This window comes from Microtus oregoni, unplaced genomic scaffold (genome assembly GCF_018167655.1).
Source record: "Microtus oregoni isolate MIOR12 unplaced genomic scaffold, Mior012 000007F_ref0000211, whole genome shotgun sequence".
Lineage (NCBI taxonomy): Eukaryota > Metazoa > Chordata > Mammalia > Rodentia > Cricetidae > Microtus > Microtus oregoni.
In genome coordinates this window covers 6,083,955-6,111,196 of record NW_024543066.1, presented here as the reverse complement: position 1 = coordinate 6,111,196, position 27,242 = coordinate 6,083,955, and the positions used below count along the sequence as shown (strand labels likewise).

The window sequence follows — 27,242 nt, the reverse complement described above, 5'->3', positions numbered from 1 at the left end:
AACCACTAACTGGAGTTCAGATACTGGATGGTTTATGACTATGGTGTAAATAAATACTTTTCAACAATATTTTTTGCTGCAGAAGGTCATTTACGAGGTACCTCCTGGGTGGAACTGAAACAGCTCTTCTCGCCTGTGAACTGTGGCCCTAAGACCACTGTGGGGGGAGGGCGCTAGCATAGGACCTCCATGCTGCCTTGCTAGCCTGTGGACACCAAGTCTCACTCTAGCCTGCATTCGCAAGCCATAGCTGGTTTTCAGGGATTTCCCCCTTGAATCAGTGTAAAAGTCTCCTGACTCATTGTTCCATCCCCTGTAACAGCCTATAGCTTCTCTCTGCTCCTGAGTGGGCTCCGGAAAACAAACACTTACAAACAAGTGCCCACTTGGAGATGACAACCACAGAGCTGCATTCACAACTCCGACCATGGACGGCCTGGGGCTCAGTGGAGCTGTGGCTTTGAGGAAAGTGTGGCGGCATGGTCTAATTGGAAATGACTTTTGGGTTTCCAGGATTAATCTTATGACCACAGAAAACTTTTTCAGAGAGCTATCATTCTTTCAGATCAAAATTGCTCAGACATTGCTGATGACAACATTAATGGGTGGTTGCAGGAATTACCCCAGGACTCATTTCTCTCTAGTCCTGGCTTCTCAGACGACTGGCCATATTTGGAAGGATCATTTGTCACAAGTTTGGTGGATCCAGAAGTGATTCTCAAAATAGCTTGCTAGGTAAGATAGGTGAACACCAACCTACAAAACTCCAATGCAATCTAAACTTAATAAGTAGCCTCCCCCCAAGATACCAGATAATGGTTTGCAAAGTAATACAGTGTAAGGTTTCTTCTTCTGGGAACCTTTTGTGATTTTGTTATAAATACAAAACAAGAATCGTATGAAGCGAATAGATTGTGTCTTTGTTATTAGCATCTTTACCCTGAGAATTAGCACCTAGTGTCCAATAATCAGCTCAGTCTCATCAGGAAAGCTTGCCCTTGCTTCTGTTTTTACCTTTATCCCCACTTTAAGGATACAGAAACTGCTTCCCAGAACTCCTAAGTAGAAATTTCTAAACCTGAGGGTGGGACGTTTTCCTTGTCTTTTAATTTCCCACTGATTTCAGCTTGCCAACTGTCAAGAGTATTGCCACTGTTTATCCACTGTGGCAACTATAAAGCAATGTTACATTATGGCTACTTTTAAACAAATACTTCTCTTCCGAGGAACTTTATTTAAGGATGTAGTACACTTACCTTTTTTAGTTTATAACTATTTTTCCAAACTTTAATTTTACAGCATCTCCAATCAAGACCACCTAAGTCATGTTTTTAAAAGCCAGGGTGAATGCCACTTGAAGAAAACAGAAAGAACTCCCCATGCTTCACACATGGACCATGTCATCAGTCTCACATTGGTGTGCGGCAAACCTCACCAACAAGCCCTAAGAACCGAGCACACCTGCTTGATCAGGGCCAGAGTATCACACAGCAGGTCAGCTAGCGTCTTTAACCAGGGTTCTCAGCTTAAAAGTTTTCAGCTCAATTTTCAATGCATTTTAAAGTTTGTCCAAGAAATCAGCACAGAAATGCAAGTTTGGTTCCTTTAATCTCTTGCTCCTGTGCTTTAAGGGATAATACTATAAATGTTTCAGCTTGTTTTGTGGAGAGGGATTCCTTAAGAGTCATGCCTCTGTGATGGTTTGTATGAACTGTTGATTAAGTCTAACGTTCTCAAGCCAGGTTATTTAATTTCCATATGCTAAGCGTTAATGTGATCAAGGTAAATTATTTTATAAACATTTCGCAACTGTTGTAAAACTTCAGTGTCTATGTGGACGCAGGTAGGTGCGGACGCCTGAAATGCTGCCAGTTCAAATCACCATCAAATTTGTAAGGAAAGACAAGACCAAGAGATGAAAATACTTAAAGATATTTTTTCATTTAGGATAAAAGTTAACTGTTATTTTCTTTAGGTTAAATACAAGAGTGGCCTGTTACAGCAAAATAGTGTAATTAGACATTAAAGTAATTTTAAGTTTATACCACTTCTTGGTCTTTGGAAATCTGTAGGTAACTGGCTTTTGGCACGATATGTTATGAAATAAACTGTGAGCGTTAACAATAATTAAAATATAGTTATTGTAGGTAATGTTTCCCTTTTCCACTTTGTAATAACCAACATTATTTCCACATAATTTTTGACATGCCTTTATTTCCCATAAGTACACAGATTTTACTCAGAAACGTAAACACCCCTGCATTTAAAGCTTGGGTATCATTAACAAATTATCTTTCTTTGACAGCGGAAACCTCAGTGCAACAGACCAATGCACATTTGGAACATCTGGATTCTGAATTCAGGACTGCAGGTCTAGGAGTAAATGCTGTCAGGATAGCTCAACGCCGGCAGAGGTCTGAAGTGGGATGCACTGCTTCTCTGCTGGGCGGGAGAGCTACAACAGAGGACTTATTTGCAATCGGAGTGGACAGAGTCCTCCCCAGATAGCAAAATCGAGGAACCTACGAGACAAGGCAAAGGGGGAATGAAAGGTGTACATGTTGATAGTGAGACTCTAGCCAAGTTAAAAAGTCAGAGAACTCACTCTTATTGATAAAACACATTACTTCAAAGGCAGACTTTTTCATTTAATCAGCAGCATTTGGTATTAAACCCATCAGTTCTCAAAAGAGTAGGAAGGTACAATCTTACATCAATCAATATAACTGATCACTGATATAACTACGATATTTAAAAGTTTCAGAGTATTTAGACAGACAGACAGTTTCTCATCCATGAGCTGCAGTTATTGCATTTATTATTCATCAGAAAAGTTAACTGGCTAACACCACTGTGCTCACTGGTGTTCCCGAAGGGAAGAAGGTAACTTCTATCCCCGGGTCTAGACCACCATCTCTGGTGTAGACCTGTATGAAAACACAATGGCAGCAGTCACAGCTAATAGTTTATGCATAGAAGTGCACATGCCGTCTTAGGAATGTGCAGATTCTTTCCATGGTGGCTCATGAAAACACATTACACTGTTTTCACCGAAGTTTACTCAATGTGTTAGGGAAACGACAGTTTCACTGTTCTTATTGAACGAATGAGGAACACAGTATTGCTGTTTTAGCCCACAATTTCAGTTATTCTTTTGAAAAGCACCTTAGGTTTTTTTCTTTCCAAATTGCTTATAATAAACCTTGAACACCCCCCCTCCGTTTTTGCAATAAAGGCCTTCATAATACTTTTTATTATTAGCCTAGTTCCAGGCTAGGTTTCTACAGGCTAGTTTAAAGTACCTCCAAGTATGCTGTAACAAATACATGACTTTCAATGATTTTTGTAAAAGAATCAACTTTTGCTACAATTCAAAAACTGTATGTGGCCAAAAACTACACTCACTGCTGGTCTATGAAAAAAAAATACTGTCAAGTTTAAAACCATCACTTGCTATCTAGATTTTCAAATGAGTGGCTCAAAGGGCTGCTTCACAGGGATCCAAAGCCATTTTAAGCCTTACGATGGGAAGCAACTTGAACTCCAGCAGCCTTGGTGGAAGTGCTTGGTGCTGGATTTGTGTCAGAGTTCCAACAGGTTTTCTCTGGCCTGTTACTTTCATTTTTATTAAACAGAACAAAAAACCCACAAGCCACACCATCAATAATTTGCTTTTTCGGACCACTTTAATGACTGGGAACAAGCACCCCGTAAGCCTGGGTCTGTGTAACCTAGATACACGGAGTCAAAAGCAGCTTCCCTACCAGGTCAACAAACACTAGCTACCCTTGATAGTAAGTCTCCATTTATTACAGATATTAGAATTCTATTGCCACATGAGCAATCAAGACAGCTGGACAAGTTTTTTTTCTACAGTTTGTCTTTATGAAAAGGCCTGTGATAAAAAGGAACCCTATAAATAGTAAGAAGGGAGAACCGGTGCTCCATGGCCAAATGTTAGGGTGCCAACACGTTTGTAAACAAGGTAAAGGTACCCAGCCGGTGCTAATGCTGCAGACAGCTGCTAGTGTTTGCTCCAAGAGTTGGTACACACAGGTCTAATCTCCACTCTTGGTGCCCTAAAATGGCTAAATTCTCAATTGTCTATCCCATGTACCCATTATATAGCTCTGTATGTATACACACACACACACACACAAACAAACATATACACACTTATGTTAGTGTTTCAGGTATTCAAGGATCCTCTCAAATTCACTATGTAGCCAAGCCTGACCTTTAACTTCTGATCCTCCTGCCTCCACTTCCTAATTGCTGGAGTTACAGGTGTGTGCAATACTGGATTATGTACTGCTGAGGACTGAGGTGAGGGCTTCTTGCCTGCTTGGCAGGCAGCCTACATCCAGAGCCACTCCCAGGGTATTGCAGGCCTTCTACCTCTTCCTGCAGGAAGGGACTTCAGTAGGCAAGAGTGGCTCTTGTTTAAGGGAGGGCTAGGATATGACCAGCAGCAACACAGCTGGAACTACAGCCTTCTGCAGGGTTCCTGGGAGAATACAGAAAATGGTTAGAGTATCTGTCCCCACTTTTACAGGAAGATCCTGGAAGTAAATTGTATGGATTTCAACAGGTGGCAATGGGTTTTACATTCAGTTATTTGGAAGCAGAACAGATTCAGCTCCTGACTCTACTGTATCGTCTTTGAAGAAAACTAAGAAAAAAAGTCACTTGAGGATAATACAGTCTTTGCTTTAAAGGTGAATCCCTAACAACAGAACTGTTTTAATGACAGATCTGGAGAACATGTGAATCTTACTAAAGGCTACCTGAGAACTCCAAATGTGGCTACTAGGCCAGGGGAGGACAGAACTCTTCCTCCAAGAGAGTGAACCGCAGTGCTGGAAAGATGTCTTTTCAGATCTACTCACTTTAGAAACTCGGTTTTGTATTTTTGCTTGTTTTTGTTTTGTTAAAACCGAACCAATGGTTTTAACTAAAAAACAATTCAAGGTCATGCACGGTCAGCAATAAATTATTAAGGAGCAAAAGGTCCTTTGGGAAGAAGAGAAAACAAATCTTAGTCACCGAAGGGAGGAGGGGTTCAAAATGTTTAGTGTATTTTGTAGAGCTTGAGAAACAAGAATATTTTCATTATGGCTTTAGGATGGAAGCGCTTTAGGGTCCCCTGCCCCACTCCCTTAAATCAAAGCCTTGGTGGCAGTGACAGTACCAGCAAGCGACCTTGCCTCCCGCCTGCCCGCCCCCATAACCGTGCCCGGTGGCTGTACTCCAGTGGGCCGTACTCCCCAAGGTTGTCCAAGATGAGGCGCTGGTCAGTCCAGTAGATCCATCGCTCAGGGTAGGGGACAGAGAGAGGAGCCCTTATGGTAGGTCGTGGGCAGCCAGGCCTTTCTCGAGCCAGGCAGGGCACAACTTTGGCCCACCGTTCCCAGGTAGCGGGTGCTTCAAGGCAGAACCTTGGGGCCTGGGTAAGGTTCTCCCTCGCACCAGAAGTCATCGGCCTGTGGGGTCTCCAGAAGCCACACTTCTCGGGGAAGGTCGCAGGCAGAGCTGGAGGCCTCCTTGGGTCTGATGGGCTCCAGTACACGGTAATAGTGGCAGTCCCGGCCGTCGTCCGGGTCGTAGGGTGGGGCCAGGATGTCCAGGAAGGCGGCTGGCCCGTCCACCGCATCAATCTGGTGCAGGTTGTCCCGGTGTGGCGTGAGCATACAGGGCCCACTGGCCTCGGTGTACTCGGCTCGGGAGCGCAGCACTCCTGGTCGCACGGCCTCCCGCTCCCGGGGCTGCAGCGGCGGCTCGAACTGCTGCTCAGGCGGTGGCGCCCGCGGCCCCGCACCCGTGTCCACCTTGTCCATGCAGCTGATGCGTACCTTGCCGTAGAGCACCTTGAGCATGCCGTGCATGCCCGGGTGGTCGTGCAGCGGGATGCACGTGCCGCTCTTGAGCAGGAAGACGCCCAGGCTGAAGCCGTCGGTCTCGTAGATGTGCATGTAGGTGACCGGCGGGAGGTTGCGCGGCAGCGGCTGCGGCAGCGCCTTCCGCGGCGCGATGTTGAGGTCCTCGGCGCGCACCTGGGTCAGCAGACTCTTCAGCTGGTTCAGGTTCTCGGGGAAGCCCGGTGCCGGAGCTTCGGAGCCCCCGGCGCCGCCGCGGAAGGTGAGGCACGCCTGGCGAGCGATGCGCTGGATCAGGGAGGCCATGTTGTCACGGGGCATGCTTGGCGCTTCCTGCGCGGCTCGCGGCCGGCCCGTTCCGCCTCTGCGCCGCCCCTTGCGGTCCCCGGCGGCCGCCACGGCTGCCCGCAGCCCCGCGCCAGGCGGGGAGGCCCCGCAACCACCGGCCGGCGGGGCGCGCGGGGCCGCTTTGCACCGTCGCCCCGCTAGCGCGCCAACGGCTGGGCGCTTGCCGGCGCGCGAAAGCGAGCGCGCAGGCGCACGGCCGCAGTCGGCACTCAGGTTCCGGGCACAGGTAGGCGCCGCGCGGGCCGTGCCAGGCGCTGCCTCATGCGCAGAGCTCCATTCACGCGGCCCGCACCAACGACGACAGCCGGGCGGCGGCGGGCGCGCCGCAGGGCACGCTGGGATTTGTAGTCCGCGGCTGCGCCTGCGCGCCGCGCGAACGCACTCTGCCGAGCGGGCAAACTAGGACTCTTAAGACTTGGCAGAAAGCAGGCCACTCGCTCTCCAGAGTCCGTAGGGTGTTTTCTTGTGTGTTAGAACTGAATGATTCTGCGACAGATATAGCCCTCTAACTACAACTCCCGGGATGCCCGCGGGCGGGGTGACGCACTTCCGGCAGCTGTCCGGGCTTCGCGGTGGAGACTTTTCGCTGCGGGGAGGAACGGAGCCAGAGGGTTTTTAACCTTCTGGTGCAGCTAGGGCCTACAGGGTCATTCAGGGTCACCTTTGACCCTTGTCCCCTGGGAACGAGGCTGCGGGGTTAACCTCAGCTGCTCGTTGGCCGCGCTGTGTCCGCCGCGGAGGTCCGGGGATGGCGCTTCTGTACTTTTCTGATTCTTAGGAGGTGAACGGGGTCGAGCATGAAAAGCGGTCTCTCTGCACAGCTGGGCCCAGCTGTTGTTTGCCCCGGGGCCTGATGACGCTGCTCCTTGACTCCCTGACAGCGGAGAGACTTCGAGAGACCGTTTGCTAAGGCCAGGGTTCCCTAGACCAGTGCTTATCTATCCTGGGAGCGCCCGAGAAGCACCAGTTGAGGAGAAAAGGGCTTTTTTTTTTTTTTTTTTTTTTTTTTTTTTGTCTGTAGATTATCGTTGTCATTGAGAGATGAAGTCTCTGGTGCCATGCAACTATCAGGCCAGCTTTTGAAGTTACTTCACCGCCGAGTGATGAATTATATTCTCTGGACTTTGGCAGACATAGGTGCTGGCTGGAAAAAGGGAGACACTAGATACCATGAGTTTAAACCTTTATCACGAGTTTAGGGTCTTCTTAGATTTTCAAAGCTCAACACGGGTTCCTTGTACCTTTAGTAACTGCAGTGGCTTAGAAAATCCTCTATAGTTAACCAGGCATTTTTTTTTTTAAAAGTGAGTTATGTAACCTAGCCCATAAGTACAATATAGCGGGTGCCTTGTTAAGTACATTAAATAACGAATGTTATCTTAGTTGACCCTCAGAAACTCGTACGAAGAACGAACGCACTAACGTTATTCTCCTGTATGCGGGCAGTAAGTTGCGGTTGCCCATGCAAAAGAACTGTAAGTGCCGCTGAACTACACACAGTTTGAATTGGTGTAAATGGAACCAGGGGTACGCAAGCCTGTGTATTCTATTGCTTACAAGCTGCGTGTCTTTCGACACATCCTACCCTCTCGTGTCCTCAGCTTGTTCATTCACAGAATGCTGCTTTGGGTGTATCCAGACTTCTGAACCACTTATTTTTTTTTCTTTCTTCATCCTAAGCCCCCGATTAGCTTAAAAGGTGATTCTAGAAGTTACACTTCAGGGCTTCCGATTCAGGAGCAATGGGGTGAAGGATAGAATTCTGGTTGGGGGAATGCTCTCTGAAGTAGCTCTAGATTCAGCACCATTTGGGGGTCACTGGGAGATCTGTAAATGGCGAGCCAACTTGTAACAGTAGGTGGCTGAGGATGAGAGCACCCGTTTGCTATGTAAGAGGATCTTTGTGATTGCTTGGCCTTTAGAGGCCCGTGGTGTGCCGTTCTTAAGTGCGCCATCGAGGTTCACCGTGCGAGGAAATCCCAGGCTGCTTATTTGTAAAGTAAGGCGTGTTGAAAAGAAAGTCCTCTCTGCTTGTTTACAGACACGGATTTCTGCTGGCTGGTTTTACACATATTAAAGGGTAATTAGGGAGAGGTTTAGACTCCGCAGAACACGGGCTTGAACAGCATACAGATGTGCTTGATTTATATGTGTCCCTTCATCATAATTGTCTGCATTTATGTAAATGAAGCTAAGATTTAATCTGTAAACTGGCACGATGGGATACACTTGTAAATCACCATCGACAGCTTTGGGAACAAGTAATGACCACAGGACAACAGGTACTATTAACATTTTCAAAGGCTAAAGTTTCCCTTTAAAGACCAATAGGCTTAGGCATCCAGTGAGTACTGATGTGGACTGTGGCTATCAGTTTCAGAGCAGAGCCTTGAAAGGTTCTTTTGTTGGTTTGAGCAGTTTGAGCTGGTGATCCCTCCGCTCAGGCCCTTGCTGTTCATTCTTTAGCTGAAGAGTTCACAGTTTCTAGATAACCTGCCTAGGAAACTCTGGGGGTGGTTGTCCAACGTGCAGTTCCCAAATGACATTAAAATCTGTATCTGAATCTTTTGTGTATTGAGGTCTTGGAGATCCAGTGAGGACCTGCAGGACATGTGGTACTTTACAGGTCTCAGGCAGGCGACCTCATAACTCTGATGCTGTTCTTTAGAGCTGCACTAATGGAGGGTACTGGGCCTAGGGGCATTGAGAAGTGCCTTGCTTGGCTTCCGGTCCCACTGCCAGTAGCATAGACTGGGTGGGATTTTGTAATAATAACCTTTTAAATATTCTTTATTTCTCATTTCTTCATCTTGCTGTAAGCAGAATGATTACCAGAAGAAGTGATAGCAAAGTCCAGGAAAATGCGTGGCAGAAATATGTTTGGAGACGTTTGAGGCACATAAGATATATTGTCAATAAATAGTGTCTAGTGGGTACAAATATTGCAGTTGGCTTTAGAGGTTCAGCAAGGAATAGGGAGGGACAAGGTTTTACTTCCCAAGGAATTTACTAGCAGACGCGTCTCCCTCAAGGAATGTATATTGACCACACAGTAATACCCAAATCCATACGTCCATGGTAGATGGAGATGGGTCCTTTGGAAGGGAGGTAGATTAAGTGATGAGTGTGCAGCCCGATGACAACATTGGTGTCTTTATGAGAAGATGACAGCTGAGTCTGCATGCTCCCTCTTTCTCACCATGTGATACCTACCTTCTGTTGTGTGAGGATGTAGCAGGAAGAGCCTTGTCAGACATTACCATAGACTTTCCAGCCTCCAGACCATAAGGAATAACTCCCATTTATAAATTCCTCAGCCTGGCACCTGTATAGCAGCAGGTAATAGGCAAGGCAGTTTGCTCCAGAGTGCAAAGACATGAATGTGAAATTTCTTACTGATGTAAACACATGAGACAATTGAAGAGGGTAATGGGATGAGATGGTGTTGTGTGTGGTACTTTACTTCAGTTATCAGGAGTGATCAAGGGTAAGAATTGGGTTTGCCCAGGTATCAAAAAATCAGTTACAGAAAAATATCAGAGCATGGCAGTTAAGAGTCTCAGCAGTTAAACTCACTGGCTGCTCCTCCAGAGGACCTGGGTTCAATTCCCAGCACCCACATGATGGTTCCTAAGCATGTGTAACTAGTCCCAGGGGATGTGACAGTCTTCTCTGGCCTCAGGCACTGCACTGCATTCCTGCATCACACAGCATACGTGCAGGCAAAGCACCCCTTCAATTAAATTTTTTTTTAAATAAAATGGTGTCTGTGACTCAGATAAAAAGGTGTGAGTTCGAGACCAGCCTGGTCTACAGAGCTAGTTCCAGGACAGGCTCCAAAGCCACAGAGAAACCCTGTCTCGAAAAACCAAAAAAAAAAAAAAAAAAAAAAAAAAGGTGCTTTCCAACTTAGGACAGTTCTGTGTGCAAGAAAACAGTGCGGTGTCACTCTCTCCCAGAGTCCCTGACAGTGTGCACCCACGAACCTCTCATCTCAGGCTGTGTCTGTGGTGCTTGAGAAAGTCATGTAACACACAGCAAGTATCTCTAGTCCTGTGAGCCCACAGAGAAGTTGTTAAAGCTATTCATGCCATCAGGAGCTGTAGGACCTGTGTTAAGACACAGCCATGGCCTGGCACACTATGACTGGCCGAGTCAGAACCTGAGTCCTACCAATCAGGAAGGGAAGAGAAAGGCTCCAGGGACATTGAGCGTTGGGCTCTTGGGTGGTGATGAAGTTGGAGAGGTGGGCAAGAGCTAGCTTATGGGTGCTTTACAGCTACGGACGGGGTTTGGATTGTGTTATAAGTACAGCAGGAAACCTTTGAGAACTGTGGGGTGGACAGGAGACTTGATCAGCTTCATTTGCTTATTTTTTTAAAATAGGAGAGATTGCTGGTAGGTGAAGTGTAGAGAACCCCAACTGGATGCAGTGTTTTGGGGAGACGGTGTGAAGACAGATTCTGCTTCGAAGGCGTAGCTAGCAAGGCTGTCTGATGAGCTGTTGCTTTAGCAGACTGTTTCTCCCTTTGACAAGCTGACAGCTCTGTGGTGACAGGTAGGACCGAGGAAGCTCACATCCTACCTTCTGTCCACAGCTAATAAGTTTAGGAAGTGGGGGAGCAAACAGAAGCAGGATTAAAACAAATGCTTTTTTCTTCAAGTTGCTTCATTCACGGGAAGCCACTGGAAGAGCCCCAGCTGTGTCTGTTTAGCTCCCTCTCCCTGCTAGGGTTCCATTCCTCTTTGGGAGTAGGCTGTTGTTTTCTTTTTCATCCGTCTTCTCTGCAGCTCACAGACTAATTTTCCTTTAGTAACAAGATAACTCCTAGCTTTTACATGAACTCTCCCCAGCAATCTGTCTTGACCATTTCTTGGTCACACTGCGCCTCATGGAAAAGTGGCACAGTATTAGTATATTAGTACTCTGAACTGCTGGAAGATGGTAAATAAACTGTATGTGTATGTATATAGTATGTATATAGTGAGACTACTTACATTTAGTTATATTTAAATATTTGGAGTTTGCATTATGGCTTCCTTTTTAGATTTTAAAAGATGTTACTTTTCTCATCCTATATTATGAATGAATACCAAGTTGTAAGAATAATAAATAATTGCCAAATCAGAAGAATTGGTTGCATGGCCTGTGAGTGTCTGGGTGTCACCTCACTTCACTAGATGTGCCGCCCCCTTCCCCAGGGGCATGTTGTGGCACCCTCTTTTTTTGTTTTTTGTTTTGCAAAACAGGGTTTCTCTGTAGCTTTGGAGCCTGTCCTGGAACTAGCTCTTGTAGACTAGCCTGGACTTGAACTCACAGAGATCCTCCTGCCTCTGTGTCCCAAGTGCTGGATTCAAGGTGTGCACCACTGCCTGACTAAATGACACCCTCAGGCCATCTCCACTGATCTCTGGCTCAGGAGCTCCTTTCCTCTTGCTCATTCTCACTGCTCTGGTGCCAAAGCTGTTCACTTACATATGCTAAGCTCAGAGATATGTAGTGTTGGGTTAGACATTAGATGATCCTTACACCAGCACACTGCAGGTATCCATGGTATCACATGAACAGTAGGCACCATTTTCTGGCTACTTCTGTTGACCAGGGCTTCTTGCTTTTTCCTATTTGTGACCCCTTTTTGACAGAAATTTTTACACCACTCCTGGTTATAAAGGTACATAAACTTTATGTCTTAGAGATATATAAGAGCCAAGTCTTTACTGATAATGCTTTATAAAGACATTTATTTTGAAACAATTCTTGAGGAGGCTGAGGCAAGAGGATCACCAAAGGGGGTGGAGGCTAGCCTGACTGCAAAGTGAGATCTGATCTTAAAACATTCACAAAATAAAAACAAAAACGTGATTTTTTTTAACATTCTTTAGAGTGGAAAGAGAATTTATATGCTAATGAGATGGATGTGTTTATGTGTATTTGCATAAAGGACTGAATCTTGACTGAGTAACACTGAAGAACATAGAGCTTCTTCCAACAGTTTTCAGGGTTGGTAAGATCTTTGTTAAACAATTGTGAGTGCTGAGAATGCCACCTTGTGCAACTGTGCAGCACAAAACAGCCACATCAGAAGTCGCTGGGCATTCTATCTTAATTCTAACCCCAAATTTACTTTGAAATCTTTTAAAAAAATTAAACACAAGTCAGTAACCCAAATAGCAAGTTTTAAAACCCAGCAGTATAATCTAAGGATAGAAACATGCTGAGATACAGTGGTTGGAAATATGAAAAGACTGTTTTCCCTAGTGAAGCCATCGTCTTCCTGTAAGAGCAGAAACTGTTCTACATACAGTAAAAAACACTGCAGCTGCAACACACAGCAGGGCATGGTGCTTGAGGCAATGCCCATTGGTGGTCAGAACCAAGGCTGCCATGCCATCGTCCAATGCAGCATGGGCAAGCACTGTCGGAAACGCCGTGGCCTGATTAGGCATTTGGTTTTGAAGCAGTTTTGGTCATTGTGCATTCAAAAACTTCACCGTTGTTGTGTTTCCCTGCCTGCCTCCTACACTCACTTATGCAACTCTCTGGGGTGACAGCCCCCCAGTTTAAGAAGCCAGGCTTTGGACCTGTGAATCAGGGTTAGGATAGAGAGGGACCTCAGCTGACTCCTTTCCCTTCCACACTAGCTGTTCTTGGGAGATATGGGAAAAGGGAATGAAAAGCGAATTTGCAGGCAGAAGCGGGGCAGGGGATGGCTCACAAGTTGTTGGAGAAGAGAAACTTTTGCTCTACACAGCCTGACATGCTGCCAAAGTCAGTGTACTGGCTAGTTTCATGTCAGCTTGACATAAGCTAGAATCATCAGAGGAGGGAACCTCAATGGAGAAAATGTCTCCATAAGATTGGGCTATAGACAAACCCATAAGATATTTTCTTAATTCGTGATTGATGGGGGAGGGACATTGTAAGTGGGGCCATCCCTGGGCTGATGGTCCTGGATTCTAAAAGAAACCAGGTTGAACAAGCCATGAGGAGCAAGTCAGTAAGCAGCACCTGTCAAAGGCTTCTGCATCAGTTCTTGCCTCCAGGTTCCTGCCCTGTTTGAGCTCCTGTCCTGACTTCCTTTGGTGATGTGGAAGTGTAAGCTGAATAAACCCTTTCCTTCCCTGCTTGCTTTTGGACGTGGTGTTTCATCACAGCAATAGTAACCATAACTAAGACAGTCAGTTATGCCCCTTTGAGAGTGGATTTATGGTTTAAATCCGCACTCCCTTTTTTTGTTTTGTTTTGTTTTTATTTGTTTGATTTTGTTTTTCGAGACAGGGTTTCTCTGTAGCTTTGGAGCCTGTCCTGGAACTAGCTCTTGTAGACAAGGCTGGCCTCGAACTCACAGAGATCCGCCTGCTTCTGCCTCCCGAGTGCCGGGATTAAAGGAATGCGCCACCATTGCCTGGCTCAGTCCCCACCCTTACCAGCTTAATACCGGAGAGGATGTCCTTTTGTGCTTTAAGCAATGTGACTATTCTGAGACCCAAAATAGTCACAAACTGTAAATTAAATGCAGACACATCTTACCTCTCTTAAGTACTCACCCTCCCTCCATGCTTTTTGTTTTTCTTCCCCCCAAGAAGATAACAGCTATCTCCACCTCCTCCGCTTTTCCATCTGTCCTTTTCCTCCTGGCTGAAGCTGAGATTTTTTTTTAAACTTTCTATTTATTTTAATTAATGGATTTTAAACACAAGTGGTGAAACAGTTGATGTTCAGCTTTGAGAGGCAGTGAAAGGGGAAATTGGCTTTCCCCACTGTCAGGAAAGATCTGTGCGTTCATTGCTGGCACCTGCCTGAGCTGTGAGTGGAAAGGGGCAGGCTAGTGAGCTCCGTGAGCTCGCAGGTGAACGGAGCCCTGACTGGAAGGGGTGAAGGTGGGAGTAATGCCATTCTTTCTTGGGCGGCCTCCTTCCTCCAAGGATGCTTCTAAGTATTTCAGTATGGTCATGGACTATGCGTTTAGGATCAGATTTTCTAGGGTGCACCCTAATTTTCTAAGCATTCTGATTTGGGAGATCCATGGTTCCTCTTTAGACATGATTTTAGGCAGGATGTCTGCCTCCAACCCCCCCCCCCCCCGTGTGTGTGTGCGTGTGTGCGTGTGTGTGTGTGTGTGTGTGTGTAATCTGCATCCTTTGTAATTAATCTTAAAATGCATTCAGTGTGCTTGGAAAATTTACAATAAATAGTTATATTATTACATGCATTACTTTTGAGATGGCCTTGTTGGTATTTTGAAAAAGCCACCATTTTTAGCTTGTGGTGAGTTTTTTTTTTTTTGGTTTTTCAAGACAGGGTTTCTCTGTGGCTTTGGAGCCTGTCTTGGAACTAGCTCTGTAGACCAGGCTGGTCTCGAGCTTATGGTGAGTTTAACACCAAAAGCTAGGGTACAAGACAGTCATTAGTCATCAAAGCCACCCTGGACAGTGGCTTCCAGATTCATTGACTCATTTCCAAGCAAAATAAAATTTGGAAGAGGCATGAGCAGAGTAAATGTAGACTTATTAAGGAAAAATGAGAAAGCGGTCCCGAGAGTGGGAGGGGCTCCGAGGGAGGAAGACTGTTACGTTGCCTGCCCCGTGTCATTTTGGCCAGAGCTGGCAGGAATTTGATGGACATGCAGGTACTTTTTATTGAGCTTAGTCACTTTTTAGCTTGGGCCCAGCCAATAGGGCATCTACACGCTCTGTTAGTGGGTGGTCCCACCCAATCAGAGGAGTGGCCATGTGTGCTCATGATCCACCATGGCTTTGCAAGGGAGTTTGCTCCAAGTTCAAAGTGAAATATATTCCACGCCTTGTTTTGGAAAAACAACCTTGTCAGTAGTGGCCCAGCTCTATTGTAGAGCCAAGTACAGTTTAGAAGTGGAGCAGCTGCAAGACTGTGGGCAAGAACATCATCTGACTACTTTATACTCTCCTTCCAGATTAAAAAAAAATGTGATTAAATGACATTAAGTGATGTGTTTTTATACTGCAAACTGCTGTGGGGGGATACAAAAGACACTTCTAGGTGTGTTTTTAAAAGTGACACACAAGGGACACTAGGCAGCCTGCATACAGTGATGGTCTACTTTCTTTTTTGTGTCTTTGTTGTCATTTTTTTTTTTTACTTCCTGTGGATTGTATTGGCTTTTCCTGAATATAGATCATGGAGCAGAATAAACAGGAGTTCCTGTTGGAAGCATTTGTCGTTATTCTGAGTTTCCACAGCATATTTTTCAAAAGAAAACTTCTTTTTTTCCTTCTAAGCACAAATTATCATGCAATCAGAGTGCCATAGATTGCTGTTGAGAAAAGCAAAACATGCCTTGAGTTAACTACACATTTCCAGAGGACGTGCTGAGGTAATTGACAGCCAGCATCGGAGCGCCTTGGATGCCTCTAAGCCTGCAGCCTTCAGTTTAATTAGATAATTAGCCCCGGCCAGCCCGTGATGAATGCATAGGCAATTAGCAATGAATTTGGGCTGCTAAAGCCTATTTTTCCTCTTTTGTGTTCCTTTGCTGTCATTAACAGTTTTAACTACTGAACAATTTATATCTTCACACTAACAATCAACTTTATTATCATCAAATTCTTTGCAAGTGAGAAAGCAATGAGACCTGATGTTGGTTGCACAACATTAAGTGATTATGTTAAGTAATGCCATCTATTTGCCTGGCCATCCCGCTGCTGCATTATGCCAAACAAATAGGGCTTTTAGAAGTAGTGCACGCTCCGTGATTTCGATGATTGCTTTATTTGTCAAACTCAAGCAACTAGCAAGAGCTGTGCCTCAATTTGTAGTTGTTTCTGAGTCGCTTTCGAATAAAAGAGAAGTTCCATAGTTTCTTCCAGAGACGAGGCCCTCAGAGGAGAGGACTTCTTCCTGGCTTAGTGGTCCTTAGAGCTGGGACAATTGGCAGGGGCATCGGTAAGAGAGAGAAAGTTCCATGGGCTCACGGGCGAGGAAAGAAGCCACCGTGGCATTCTCTCAGATGTTCCCCTGCATGTCTTTTCTGCCATTCTTGGCCTTGCTTTGGGAATGACAGGAGAGGAGGGCGATGCAGGTGGGCGGCGCCTTCAGCAGGAGAGGTGAGGCAGGGGTCACCAGCCAAGGACGGCTGAATTCCCAACACTTGTCTTGAAGGCATTCATGTTGCTCTGGTTCGGGATGTGTGGACCAAAACTCTGAATTATATCTCAGGCAGAAGCGAGTTTTGAGATGTGGACATTTTAATTCTCCAGGCTGTTTTAAGTTTTGTACAGCCACAGGAGGATGACTTGTAGTAGCAGAAACCAGTCTGTCCCCCTCACAGTTTATGGTGTCCTTCAGAGAACTCTGCTCTGCTTATTCACAGCCTCATAGGATTTGGGAGATTAAGCCCAGCGTTAGAAAATTAGTCAGCCAACTAATAGCCTTTTAGGAATCAATTAAAGAAATATATTGCTTACTACTTAAGCAGAATAAAAAATGGATAAACAGAATTTTTCTTTGGATTGGAATATGAATGCTGGATTATAATTCTTATCTTGAGACTCCCCATCTGGCTGGTCTTGAAAATACTTTCTTCCCACAGTGAAGCAGTAACTAGCAATTAAAGTTTCAAAATTGCCAATTTTAATCATGACTTCCATTTCCCAAATAGAAAACATACATGAACTATATAAAGCTTCTTCCTTTTACTCAATTTGTTTTAGAAAGTAATTTAAATAATTCAGAGTCAAGCTTATAAATCTTCAAGAACACAGGATAAAGTCTTCTGGACCCTAGTTTCCTTTGCTTTGAAGGTGGCACAGGAATTTCATGGGCATTGGTGGCTTCTGTATAGCAGCTAGAACACAATAGGCTTCTCCATCTGACACTTGACACTTGGTACTTGTTGGTGATGTTCTCTGTGTGTGGGATGTCTAGCAATACTCTCAGCTTCTTTGTTCTGCAGCAGTAGCACCAGATTCTCTACCTGCCCATGCACCAGAACCATGAATATCCCCATCTGTTGCATATGTCTCTAGGCTAGTACCCCCAGCTAAGAACAGTGGTACCAAATAAGACCATGGCAAGTTTTTACTTTAAAAGCATACTTATTTCTATGTGGTTTTGTCATACATACCACATATATTTATAGATATGTGTATATACATACACTACACATGTATAGTTTGCATATAAAGTAGACATATATATGTGTGTGTATACATATAATACACATGTATATTCACACACATACCCATTTATATAAAATGAGGTAAGCCAAATTTGGATGTCTAGGTAACCCTTGGTTAGTATTTTTTGTTTGTTTGTTTTTTTGTTTTGAGACAGGGTTTCTTTGTGTAACCTTGGCTGTTCTGGAACTTGCTATATAGACCAGCCTGGCCTCAAACAGATCTGCCAGCCTCTGCCTCCCAAATATTGGGATTAAAGGCGTGCACTACCACCCCACCCAGTTTGTCTTAATAGAGATAAATCAGTCAGAACCTTGATGATTTGGAGGCTCCCTGGTGAAATACTTCTGCACCCAAACTGTAGCTGGCCTTCCTAGTGGCCTCTGCACACTAGAAACCCCTGGCCCTGCTCTTAGAATGCTGGTGTCCCCAGGAGCATCTTTTATAGCAGAGCTGAAATTTCAGACGAAAGCCAAGGTACTTTCAGTGCCTCCCTAGCTTCTGCCTGACATAGTCTTGCAGGCGTAGGACCCAGGAGAAGTGTACCCCAGGCCTAGGAGCTACTGGGTGAGTGGTCAGGGCCTTGGTGAGAGAGCAATGAAACAGTGTGGTCTCTAAGAAGCTGCCGTTAAAGAGTTAGTCCAGTTGCTCTTACCACATTAAAGTGGTTGCTTGCTTTTCTCCTTTTATCTTTGTTTTTCCTTTTAAAAATGTTTTTGTTGAACTATATATTTTTCTCCTCTCCCCTCCTTTCCTCTCCCCTCCCCTTCTACCCTCTCCCATGGTCCTCCTGCTCCCAATTTACTCAGGAGAGCTTGTCTTTTTCTGCTTCCCTTGTAGATTAGATCCATGTATGTCTCTCTTAGGGTCCTCACTGTTGTCTAGGTTCTCTGGGATTCTGAATTCTTTCAAACATAATGAATAAGCAGACGGGTGAATGAATAAACAAACCATGGCCTACCCAGACAGTGGGGTTCAACCCTAGAGAGCGACAGTAGCAGATATGGAGGAAAGTTACTGCCTGGGTCTAAGTGAAAGAAGCTGCTTTGAAAAGACTAAATAGTCTGTCTGTGAGTCCAACCATATATGAGACTTTGGGGAAAACATGACTATGGTGGTAGTTAAGAGTTGATGGCTTTGGTGAGTTCCAGATAGAACATCCCCATTGTCTCGGTGTGTGGGTGTACCCCCCCCCCCCCAAAAAAAAAGAGTTGATGGCCGCCAAGGGCGAGAGGAGAGGAACTGATGAATAGCCAGAGGACAAGGGACTCCTAGATCCTAGAAGTACTGCTTACAGTGCAGTAGTAGGGGAACATGCCATATAAATTTGCCCAAATCCATAAAGTGTGCACAGAGTACAGTCCTAATGTAAACCAGGGGTTCTGAGGCATGATGATGTGTCAAGGTAGCTCATCAGCTGGAGCCAGCACCCCACTCTGGGCAGGGGACTGCAGAGGCCTCTGACTGGGGACTACATGTGTGGAAGCCGACAGTATTAGAGCCTGCACCCTCTGCTGATTTTTATGCGAGCCTGTTTCGGGTGTTCAACACCCAGTTGAACATCACAGAAAGATAAAAGAATTCTCCTTGGAGCTGGAGAGGTGGCTCAGAGGTTAAGAGCACTGGCTGTTCTTCCTAGAGGTCCTGAGTTCAATTCCCAGCAACTATATGGTGGCTCACAACCATCTGTAATTCGATCTGGTTCCCTCTTCTGGCCTGCAGACAGAACACTGTATAAATAATAAATAAATATTTTTTTTTTTTTTAAAAAAAGAATTCTCCTTTGCTAGTTTTGCTCCTCTAACTTTAGGCTCTGGAGTTTAGCATTTGACCTCACATTTTTAAAGCCCCTGTGTCTAGTGAATAAAATGAAAGTTGTCGTAAAGATGCAGCCTTCGGTGGCATTTGGGTCACAGGATGCAAGTTAGGGAAAACATTTGCCCGCCAGTTATCCTTCGTTGTCTACCACATGCACTGGGTTATGCCGCATCCTGCTCCCCTCTCTCACCTCTCGTCTCGCCTTCAGTATTCTTCTGCATCCCTCTTACAGACAGAGATGCTCACTGTATGTTGCTATATTCTGCTTGACATTTGGCACAGTTCTCTCGCTCACTTGCGTTTCTGTGCCACTGTTCCCTGAGCCCAAATCTTCTGTTTTTTTCCTGATTTTTCTTAGTACTTCTTTGCATGTTGCAGTTTGGTCTAGCGGTCCTTCCTTGCCACTCCTCCCCCAAACCCTTGAGGGAATGGCAACCATTACTCTCCTCCTCTTCTTTAATGTGGATAATCATTTCTCTTCCTCTTAATTCATTTCAAACTACAGTTCTGTTGCAGGGACCCATTTGCAGGAACAAGTCTTATAGCATAGCACTTACCAAGTTACCCCTCGGCCTTGACTAAGTTAGGCTAGTAGACTAGTTACTTTATCGTTCCAAAATAACAGGAGGAAACAAGGGAGGGAAGACTCATCTTGCCATGCTTTTGGATAGAGCGTCACGGCAGTGAGAGCATGTGGCCGAGGAGACTCTTCACTACATGGTGGATAAGAAGCAGAAAATGAAGATGGCTATAACCTTCAAAGGCACATCCCAGCGGCCCACTTACTCTCCCTCCGTCCCAGTTTCTGAACCTGCCTCTCCCTCCCAACAAGGAAATCCCTGTGCAAATTTTCAGGAGAATCTGGATGACTTCAGGGATGTCACTAGTTTATTCTCAGACTCATCGGCATTTCCCACTGAGATGCTGAATGGATGAAATGTACTCTATACTTGACTTTAGACGTTCTGTGAAAAACACACTGCCTGTGAAGATCGCTGCTCAGATGCCAGTACACACTCTCGATGTGACTGGCGCCCCAGGTCAGCCTGTCTTATGTTGCTTCCAGAATATTGGACAGCCGATAAAAGAGCAAGCCAGTCAAGCAGGTGTGCCCGAGCAATCTGGTAAAGGGAAAGGACCTCTGTTGTTAAAACAGTTTATCCAGACACTATTTCACAACCGAAAATTGCCTGCTTTCCCACACTTATTAGTCAAGCCTCTCTTCTATTTAATGTATAAAATAATAGTTCAGTTTTCTGGGGCCCTGGGATTTCCCCTGCACAAAGGTTATGGGTGCCTTTTCATATCTCCAGGCTGGGGAAACCCCACTCTAGGCAAAGGGCCAACTTCAGAGCCAGAAGCTCATTAAGGAGATTAGAGTCTGAGCAACCACAAAGATAATGACATGGAAGACACAAGCGGAGACAATACCTGCTGCTCTGACCAAGCGACCTCACTGTCTTAGAAAGAGGAGGATGGATACAGAGGAGGTGGGATGCCAAGTGAGAAAAGATGTTCGCTTCCACTTGTGGCAGTGTGTTTTATGGGTAAATCTTCCAGAGACTACAAGGCCATTTTTACCTTACATGACTACAACAGGAGCTTTATAAACTGAGATAAAAAAAAATCCATCTTGGACCTGGAGAGATGGCTTAGTGGTTATGAGTACTGGCTGCTTTTCCAGAAGACTGGAATTTCATCCCCAGCACCCACATGGCACCTCACAACATCTGTAACTCCAGTCCCAGGGGATCCAGTGTTGTATTCTAGTCTCCAAGGGCACTATATACACATGGCACACTGACAAACATTCAGGCAAAATATCCATATACACATACATACAAACAGAAAAAAATAAAAATATCAATCTCAATACTGCCCAGTCACAATTTCTCTGATGAACATAGACATAAAAATTTTCATTAAAACACTGGCAAGCCAAATTCTAGAACACATCAAAAAGATCATCCACCATGATCAAGTTGGCTACAGTACAGAGATGGAGGGATGGTTTAGCATATACAATTAATCAATTAAGGATAGAAGTCTCAAGATCATCTCAATAGATACAAAAAGGGTTTTTTTTTGATAAAAATCTGATGCCCCTTTACCATAATATCGCTGAAGAGGCTAGGAGTAGAAGAAACATACCTCATCATAATAAAGACTATTTTTGATGAACCCAGAACAAATATTCTACCAAACAGAGGAAAACTGAGAGCATCTCTGTTAACATCAGGAACAAGTCACAGTGTCCACTTTCTCCACTCTTACTTAATACAGTGCTAATGTCACAGATACAGCAATAAGACAAGGAAACAGAAGGGATACAAATAGGAAAGGAAGAAGTCAAAGTATCCTTTCTGTTTTGTTGTTGATTCTATGCATAAGAGACTCTTAAAGACTTCATTCATCAAACAAACAATCCTTAGAGCTGAGGAACACTTTCATCAAAGTGGCAAGATTCAAAATTATCTTACAAAGACTGGTAACCTTCTTATAAACCAAGAAACAAATGCAAAGAAATAAGTCATGGAGACAATCCTATTCACAGTTTCTATGAAGACACCAACCCCCACATTACAGCGAACTAAGAAATGGTAAGGAAAACCCTGAACCACTGGAGAAAGGATTTGGAGAAGACACTAGAGGGAAAGACCTATCACACTCAAGAACTGGAGGAGCCAATAGTGTGGAAAAGGCCACTGCCAAAAGCAATCCACAGATTCAGTGATCCTGTCAAAATTCCAGTGTTATTCTTCACAGAAATAGAGAAGTGTCTTAACATTTATATGGGTGTACACCAGACCCCCAAAGGCAAAACAAACGAACCAAAGGCCTAGCGCTCAAGGTATCCCATACCTGATTTCTACAGAGCCATAGTAAGAGAATAGTGGACCTTCTCTACCTTTCTCCTGCCTCACAAGGGCCATGTGACTTCAGCCAGCCACCCCATAGCTTGTGGGTTTCCACCTTTGAGACTAAGAGCATCACACACTTCTGCTCGCCTGGTTCTGGTTACTCTAGGGGGAGATTGACTTGGTTTGTGGAGGTCCTCCATGAAAACCACGGCTGGGTAAAAAACACAACTGCTGAGTGTCAGGTGTGTTCCCCCGAGTGCATGTGTTGAGAGCAGCCGTCAGTGCAGCAGTATTAAGACACGGGGCCATTAAGAGGGAGTGAGCTCATGGGGCCATGGCCCTTACATGGATTAATGAGGGGTTGTCGAGGGCGTTCGCGATAAAAGGATGAGTGATCTCCCTCCCTCCCACCCGCTCTTTTTCTCTCCTTTTCATACCACCTTTCATCTTGGGTCAGTGCAGCAATAGGGCCCTGACAACATGCCAGCACTTTTATATTAGATTTCTCATCCTCCAGAGCGGTGAGAAATAAATTTCCCCGTCAGAGGTATCCTTTTATAACAGTAGAAGGTAGACAAACATGATACTAGAGTCCTCTGGATGGAGTCACTGAGGTCTGTATCCCCAGTGTAGGGGGACAGTGGTGCCATCGGCTGTGGATGCAGATTGAGCACTGGCCTCATTGATATGCTTACCACCCTGTGGCTCATACTAATGTGCTCATAGGACACTTCATTTCTGTCATTTGAAGCATAAGCCAGTTTCTCTCGTCTATGTCTGGACATGCCTGTACATGTATGTGTGTTTGTTATTGTGAGCGTGGTTAGAGGTCTGGGTCTGGGTTTTAATTTTCCCTTTAGTATTGCAACAGATAGATTTGATAAGTAGACCTTTGCCATATCTACCCCAAGTCACCAGTGATGCGTTTCAGTGGGAGCTTTCAGCCTGCACCACAGAGGGGACACCCACCATTGCTTTGGAGGGTCTATGTGTCTATAGTCACTCTGTGTCCGTCTTGCTATTCGTAGCACTCGATGTATTGCCTCCCCTTGACTATAAGGGCCTTCACATGCTTTGAGGGATGCTGACTGGAAGGACAACACACAAATCTGGCGTTTCTCCCCTCCCCGCTCCCCGGGTGGATTTGCTGTGCCTGTGGGGATTCTTGGGACCCTTTCTCACCCCGGCCTCCTCTTGGCAATACGGCTGTATATAAGCCTCTAAGAAAGGCCAGGATATAATGCAAACTATTATTTTTATTTTCCCACTGCAATCAGTTTTGTGACTGTAGGCAAGACAGTTCATCTCTGCCGATTTCCCCTTTAAAGGAAGCCCTGCGCAGTGATGGGCATTCTGTTATTTAGAGTCCTATGCCTAACGCTGTTCTAGATAGTGTCTAGAAACAGCAAACACACCGCTGTGCTTAGCGACTTCTTTTCTGGAAAGAAAAATTTAAAAATGCATGTCAGATGACATTTTAAGAAAAAGATTTATTTATTTATTTATTTATTTATTTATTTAGTGTGCATTGGGGTTTTGCTTGCATATATGTCTATATGAGGGTGTCAGATCCCCCAGAACTGGAGTTACGGACAGTTGTGAACTGTTATGTGGGTGCTGGGAATTGAACCCTGGGTCTTTTGGAAGACTAGACAGTGGTCTTAACCACTGAACCATCTCTCCAGCTCCACCAGATGACATTTTAGACATTCAATCACATTTTAAATTTTTTCTATGAAAAAAATCTAGATAAACCTCTTAATAGAACCTAATACTTCCTGCACAATTCTCATTATTTATATATCTGGTTATATTTTTGTGTGTTCAAACATTTTCCTTTGCTTTTTTTTTTGCAAGAGACATATACGTAGTTATGTAGAAGGATTAGAACCCCAAATTATAGCATTTTAAAAATAAATCAGCATCTTTATTCCTGTGAACATAGTTCTTTTCTTAGGCCAGGCACCTCAGGGCAATAGGTTGTGGGTAGTTGAAGGGAAGTAGATAACCTGTCATGGTTATCTCCAGGAGGACCTCAGAGCCTGCTGTCACCATGGCCAATGCTGTGCCTCTTGACTCTGTGGACTTCAGATTTGGTCTTGCTGAGGCTGCTGTGGCATTGTGGGACATGACACGACAGTCTGAACACATCAGAGAGCTGTCCTGTGTCCACAGATGGAGCCTCAGTAAGAGAGAGTGTGCTTCTGCTGTTGGCTGTGAAGCGAATGTCTTAACTGACATAGAGCGCCTGGGACTTTGGGCAGGAAACCAAAACCAAGTCTAAATCATGAAGAAGAAGGAGGGTTTTTTTTGTTTGTTTGTTTGTCTGTTTGTTTTATCTCACATATTATGAGGCTCAGGAGTCAGCCATTTCAAAGTTGGTGAACTCAGAGATTCCGCAGAAAATAACTTTTAACTTATTCAATCTCTTGACCTTTTTCTGGGTTAGCCTCTCATGGCTACTGGTGTTTCAGACGTCACCATATTCTCACCCATTTGCTTTGAGATGAAGAAAAATAGAGTTTTCTTTCTCTCTCTCCTCTCTTTTTTTAAATCAAGGAGGAAGCATTTCCTCCCCTAGAAAGTTATCAGAAGACTCCAGAATGATGGTACTGGGATTTCAAGCACACTCTACCAGATTTGGTTGTTTTTCCGTGGGCTCTGGGCACTGAACTTGGATCCTCCTGCCTCAGAGCCATCCAGCCAGGCCAGGTCTTTGGAGAAACGCAGAAAAAAAGATACTTTGTTTTGCCTTCTACCTTCCCGGAAAAGAAGATAGACATATTTTGTACAAACAGCAGAAGTTATGGGTTCTTTGTAATACTGAAAAGAAAATCTTTCCCCCCGCTTTTTGAGACAGGATTGCTCTGTATAGCCATGGCCATCCTGAAACTAGCTCTATAGACTAGGCTGTCCTCGAACTCAGAGATCTGCCTGCCTCTGCCCCCTGAGTGCTAGATTAAAGGTGTGTGCTTGAAAAGAAAACCCTTTTTCCCCCCTTAATATTTTCATTAATTATCTGGTAATTTTGTACAGTGCACCCCAATCATACAATCACACTCACTCGCACTCTCCCCAAAAATAAATAAAACAGCAAAAAATCCCACCCACCAAGTCCAATACACTCACTGAAACATGGTCAAACTCCCAGCGGCCAGCCCCTTAAAGAACACTGACTTGTGCTTGGTTCCCCGCTCCTGAGCATCTTTGTCACAGTTTCTAAGGGCTCCTGTCAGTAGCTTCCTGTATGGACTGCCTCTTCCCTCCCTCCCCCTCCCTCCCTCCCCCCTCCCTCCCCCTTCCCTCCCTCCCTCCCCCCTCCCTCCCTCCCTCCCCCCTCCCTCCCTCCCCCCTTCCTCCCTCCCTACCCCCCTCCCTCCCTCCCCCCTCCCTCCCCCCTCCCTCCCTCCGTCCCTCCCCCCTCCCTCCGTCCCTACCCCCCTCCCTCCCTCCCCCCTCCCTCCCCCTTCCTCCCTCCCCCCTCCCTTCCTCCCACCTCCCTCCTCCCCCCTCCCTCCCTCCCCTTCCTCCCTCCCCCCTCCCTCCTTCCCACCTCCCCCCTTCTCCCCTTCCTCCTTCCCCCCCTCCTTCCCCCCTTCCTTCTTCCCTCCCTCCCTCCCCCCCTTTCCTTGGCAGGGGGAGGGGGTTGTCACAGAAGCCTTCGATGTCATCTCTCACTCTTAGTTATAGGTCTGCAGCCATTGACACCACTGCAAAAGAAGTTTCCCTGCCCATAGCAGCGGTGGCAGCATGGATCACAGACACCAACATGTCCTGAACTTTCAATCAACAGAGAAGATAGCAACAAGGGCAGGCCTACTCACTGCTCCTGAGTTCACACTTCCACCCTTGGCTCTTTGCCCTGACACAATTGACTTGGGGCAGCACAGCGCTGAGGTCATCATTTTCTTATCTCAGCCTATCAGGCTAGCCTCCTTCCTAGCTTCCTTGCAACCTTCCTTGTTGATAGTGGTGGCCACATGAAATTCTGGCCAGCCTGTCCTCTGAATGGGAGGTTTCTGGGAACTCTTATTTTCACGACAGAGTGGTAAGCGTTAGAGGGTAGCAGGCTCTCAGGGACCTCCCCATCTTACTGTATGATAATATCAGGTACTATAGTGACTCTCTCGACAGCATGAGGTAATGAACATGGGGCAAATATTCATACAGAGATCAGGAGAACAAAAGATTCTGAGTCATGAGACCAAGCCTAGAACTACCTACGTTCAGATTGCTGGCTGTGTGAGATCACTGAATGGCCTCATTGTTTAAGTGATTGAAGCTGGCTCCCCCATTACTTGCATCCCAGTGTGCTGATGGTAGAAAGGCGCTGACCGCTGAACAATGTCCCGTGGAGATGCTGCAGCTATCCTTCAGCTCCCTCCTCCGTCCTGTGGTAGCTATGGGTTTCGGGAGATGGCTGGACCACAGCTTCCCAGTCCTCAAGGCCAAGTCAGATGAGCCCATCCTTACCCACTTTTAGCCCTTGAGAATCTAATTCTTTATTGCTATTATTATATGTGTATATGTATGTATGTATGCATGAGTGTGTGTCATGCCACATCTGTGGAGATAAGGGGACAGTGAGAATCAATTCTCTTCTTTTGTCATTCGGGTCCTGAGGCTTGAATGCAGGTCATCAGGCTTGGTGAAAACACCTTTCCCTGCTGAGCCGTCTCTCCAGGGGGTCTTCCACTTGGTTTTCTGTGTTGTTGGTATGTTTTCTATCCTGACTAGATGTGAAAGCTTCCACCCTTTCCCCTTCTCGCATCTGTTCTTACACTGTGTGGAAAGAAGATTTTCAACGGCGGGGGTGAAGTGAGTTGCCAGGCATCTTCCCTTTCTCCACAGCAGCACGCAGGGAGGTAAGCATGTGGGTTTTGTCTTCCTAAGATGCGCACCCACTACATCCTTGGTTTTTAACCTGAGAACAGAAGACCCGCGTTCTACAGAGCTGTCTCCATGCTAATCACTAACACTGGGGTGGGACATCCTTGGATCTTGGTTGCATCCTGGGATTTCCATTTCTATACTCTGTAGACATGTGGTTCTGTGGGTGTCCGTGATGGCTGAAATGCCCTCCCACAGGTGTCACTTGTAGGTTATTTCGTCGTGATTCACTAAAGTGGAGCCTTTGGTGCATTTGTCTGTGTGTGTGTTAGGAGCTGGTACTGGGGTGGAGCTC

The 27,242-nt window shown here is 45.5% G+C and overlaps 1 protein-coding gene across 1 annotated transcript; it reads right to left on the bottom strand.

Annotated features, from left to right (window-relative positions):
* Positions 1-5,054: 5,054 nt before the first annotated feature.
* Ado (2-aminoethanethiol dioxygenase) lies at positions 5,055-6,539 on the bottom strand. Its single transcript, XM_041655965.1, has one exon. The coding sequence runs from the start codon at positions 6,195-6,197 to the stop codon at positions 5,427-5,429; it is 771 nt and encodes a 256-aa protein (XP_041511899.1). The 5' UTR covers positions 6,198-6,539; the 3' UTR covers positions 5,055-5,426.
* Positions 6,540-27,242: the final 20,703 nt, after the last annotated feature.

What these genes read in the sequence shown, in the direction of transcription:
- Ado (XM_041655965.1), bottom strand. Translation starts at nt 6,197, where the DNA reads ATGCCCCGTGACAACATGGCCTCCCTGATCCAGCGCATCGCTCGCCAG.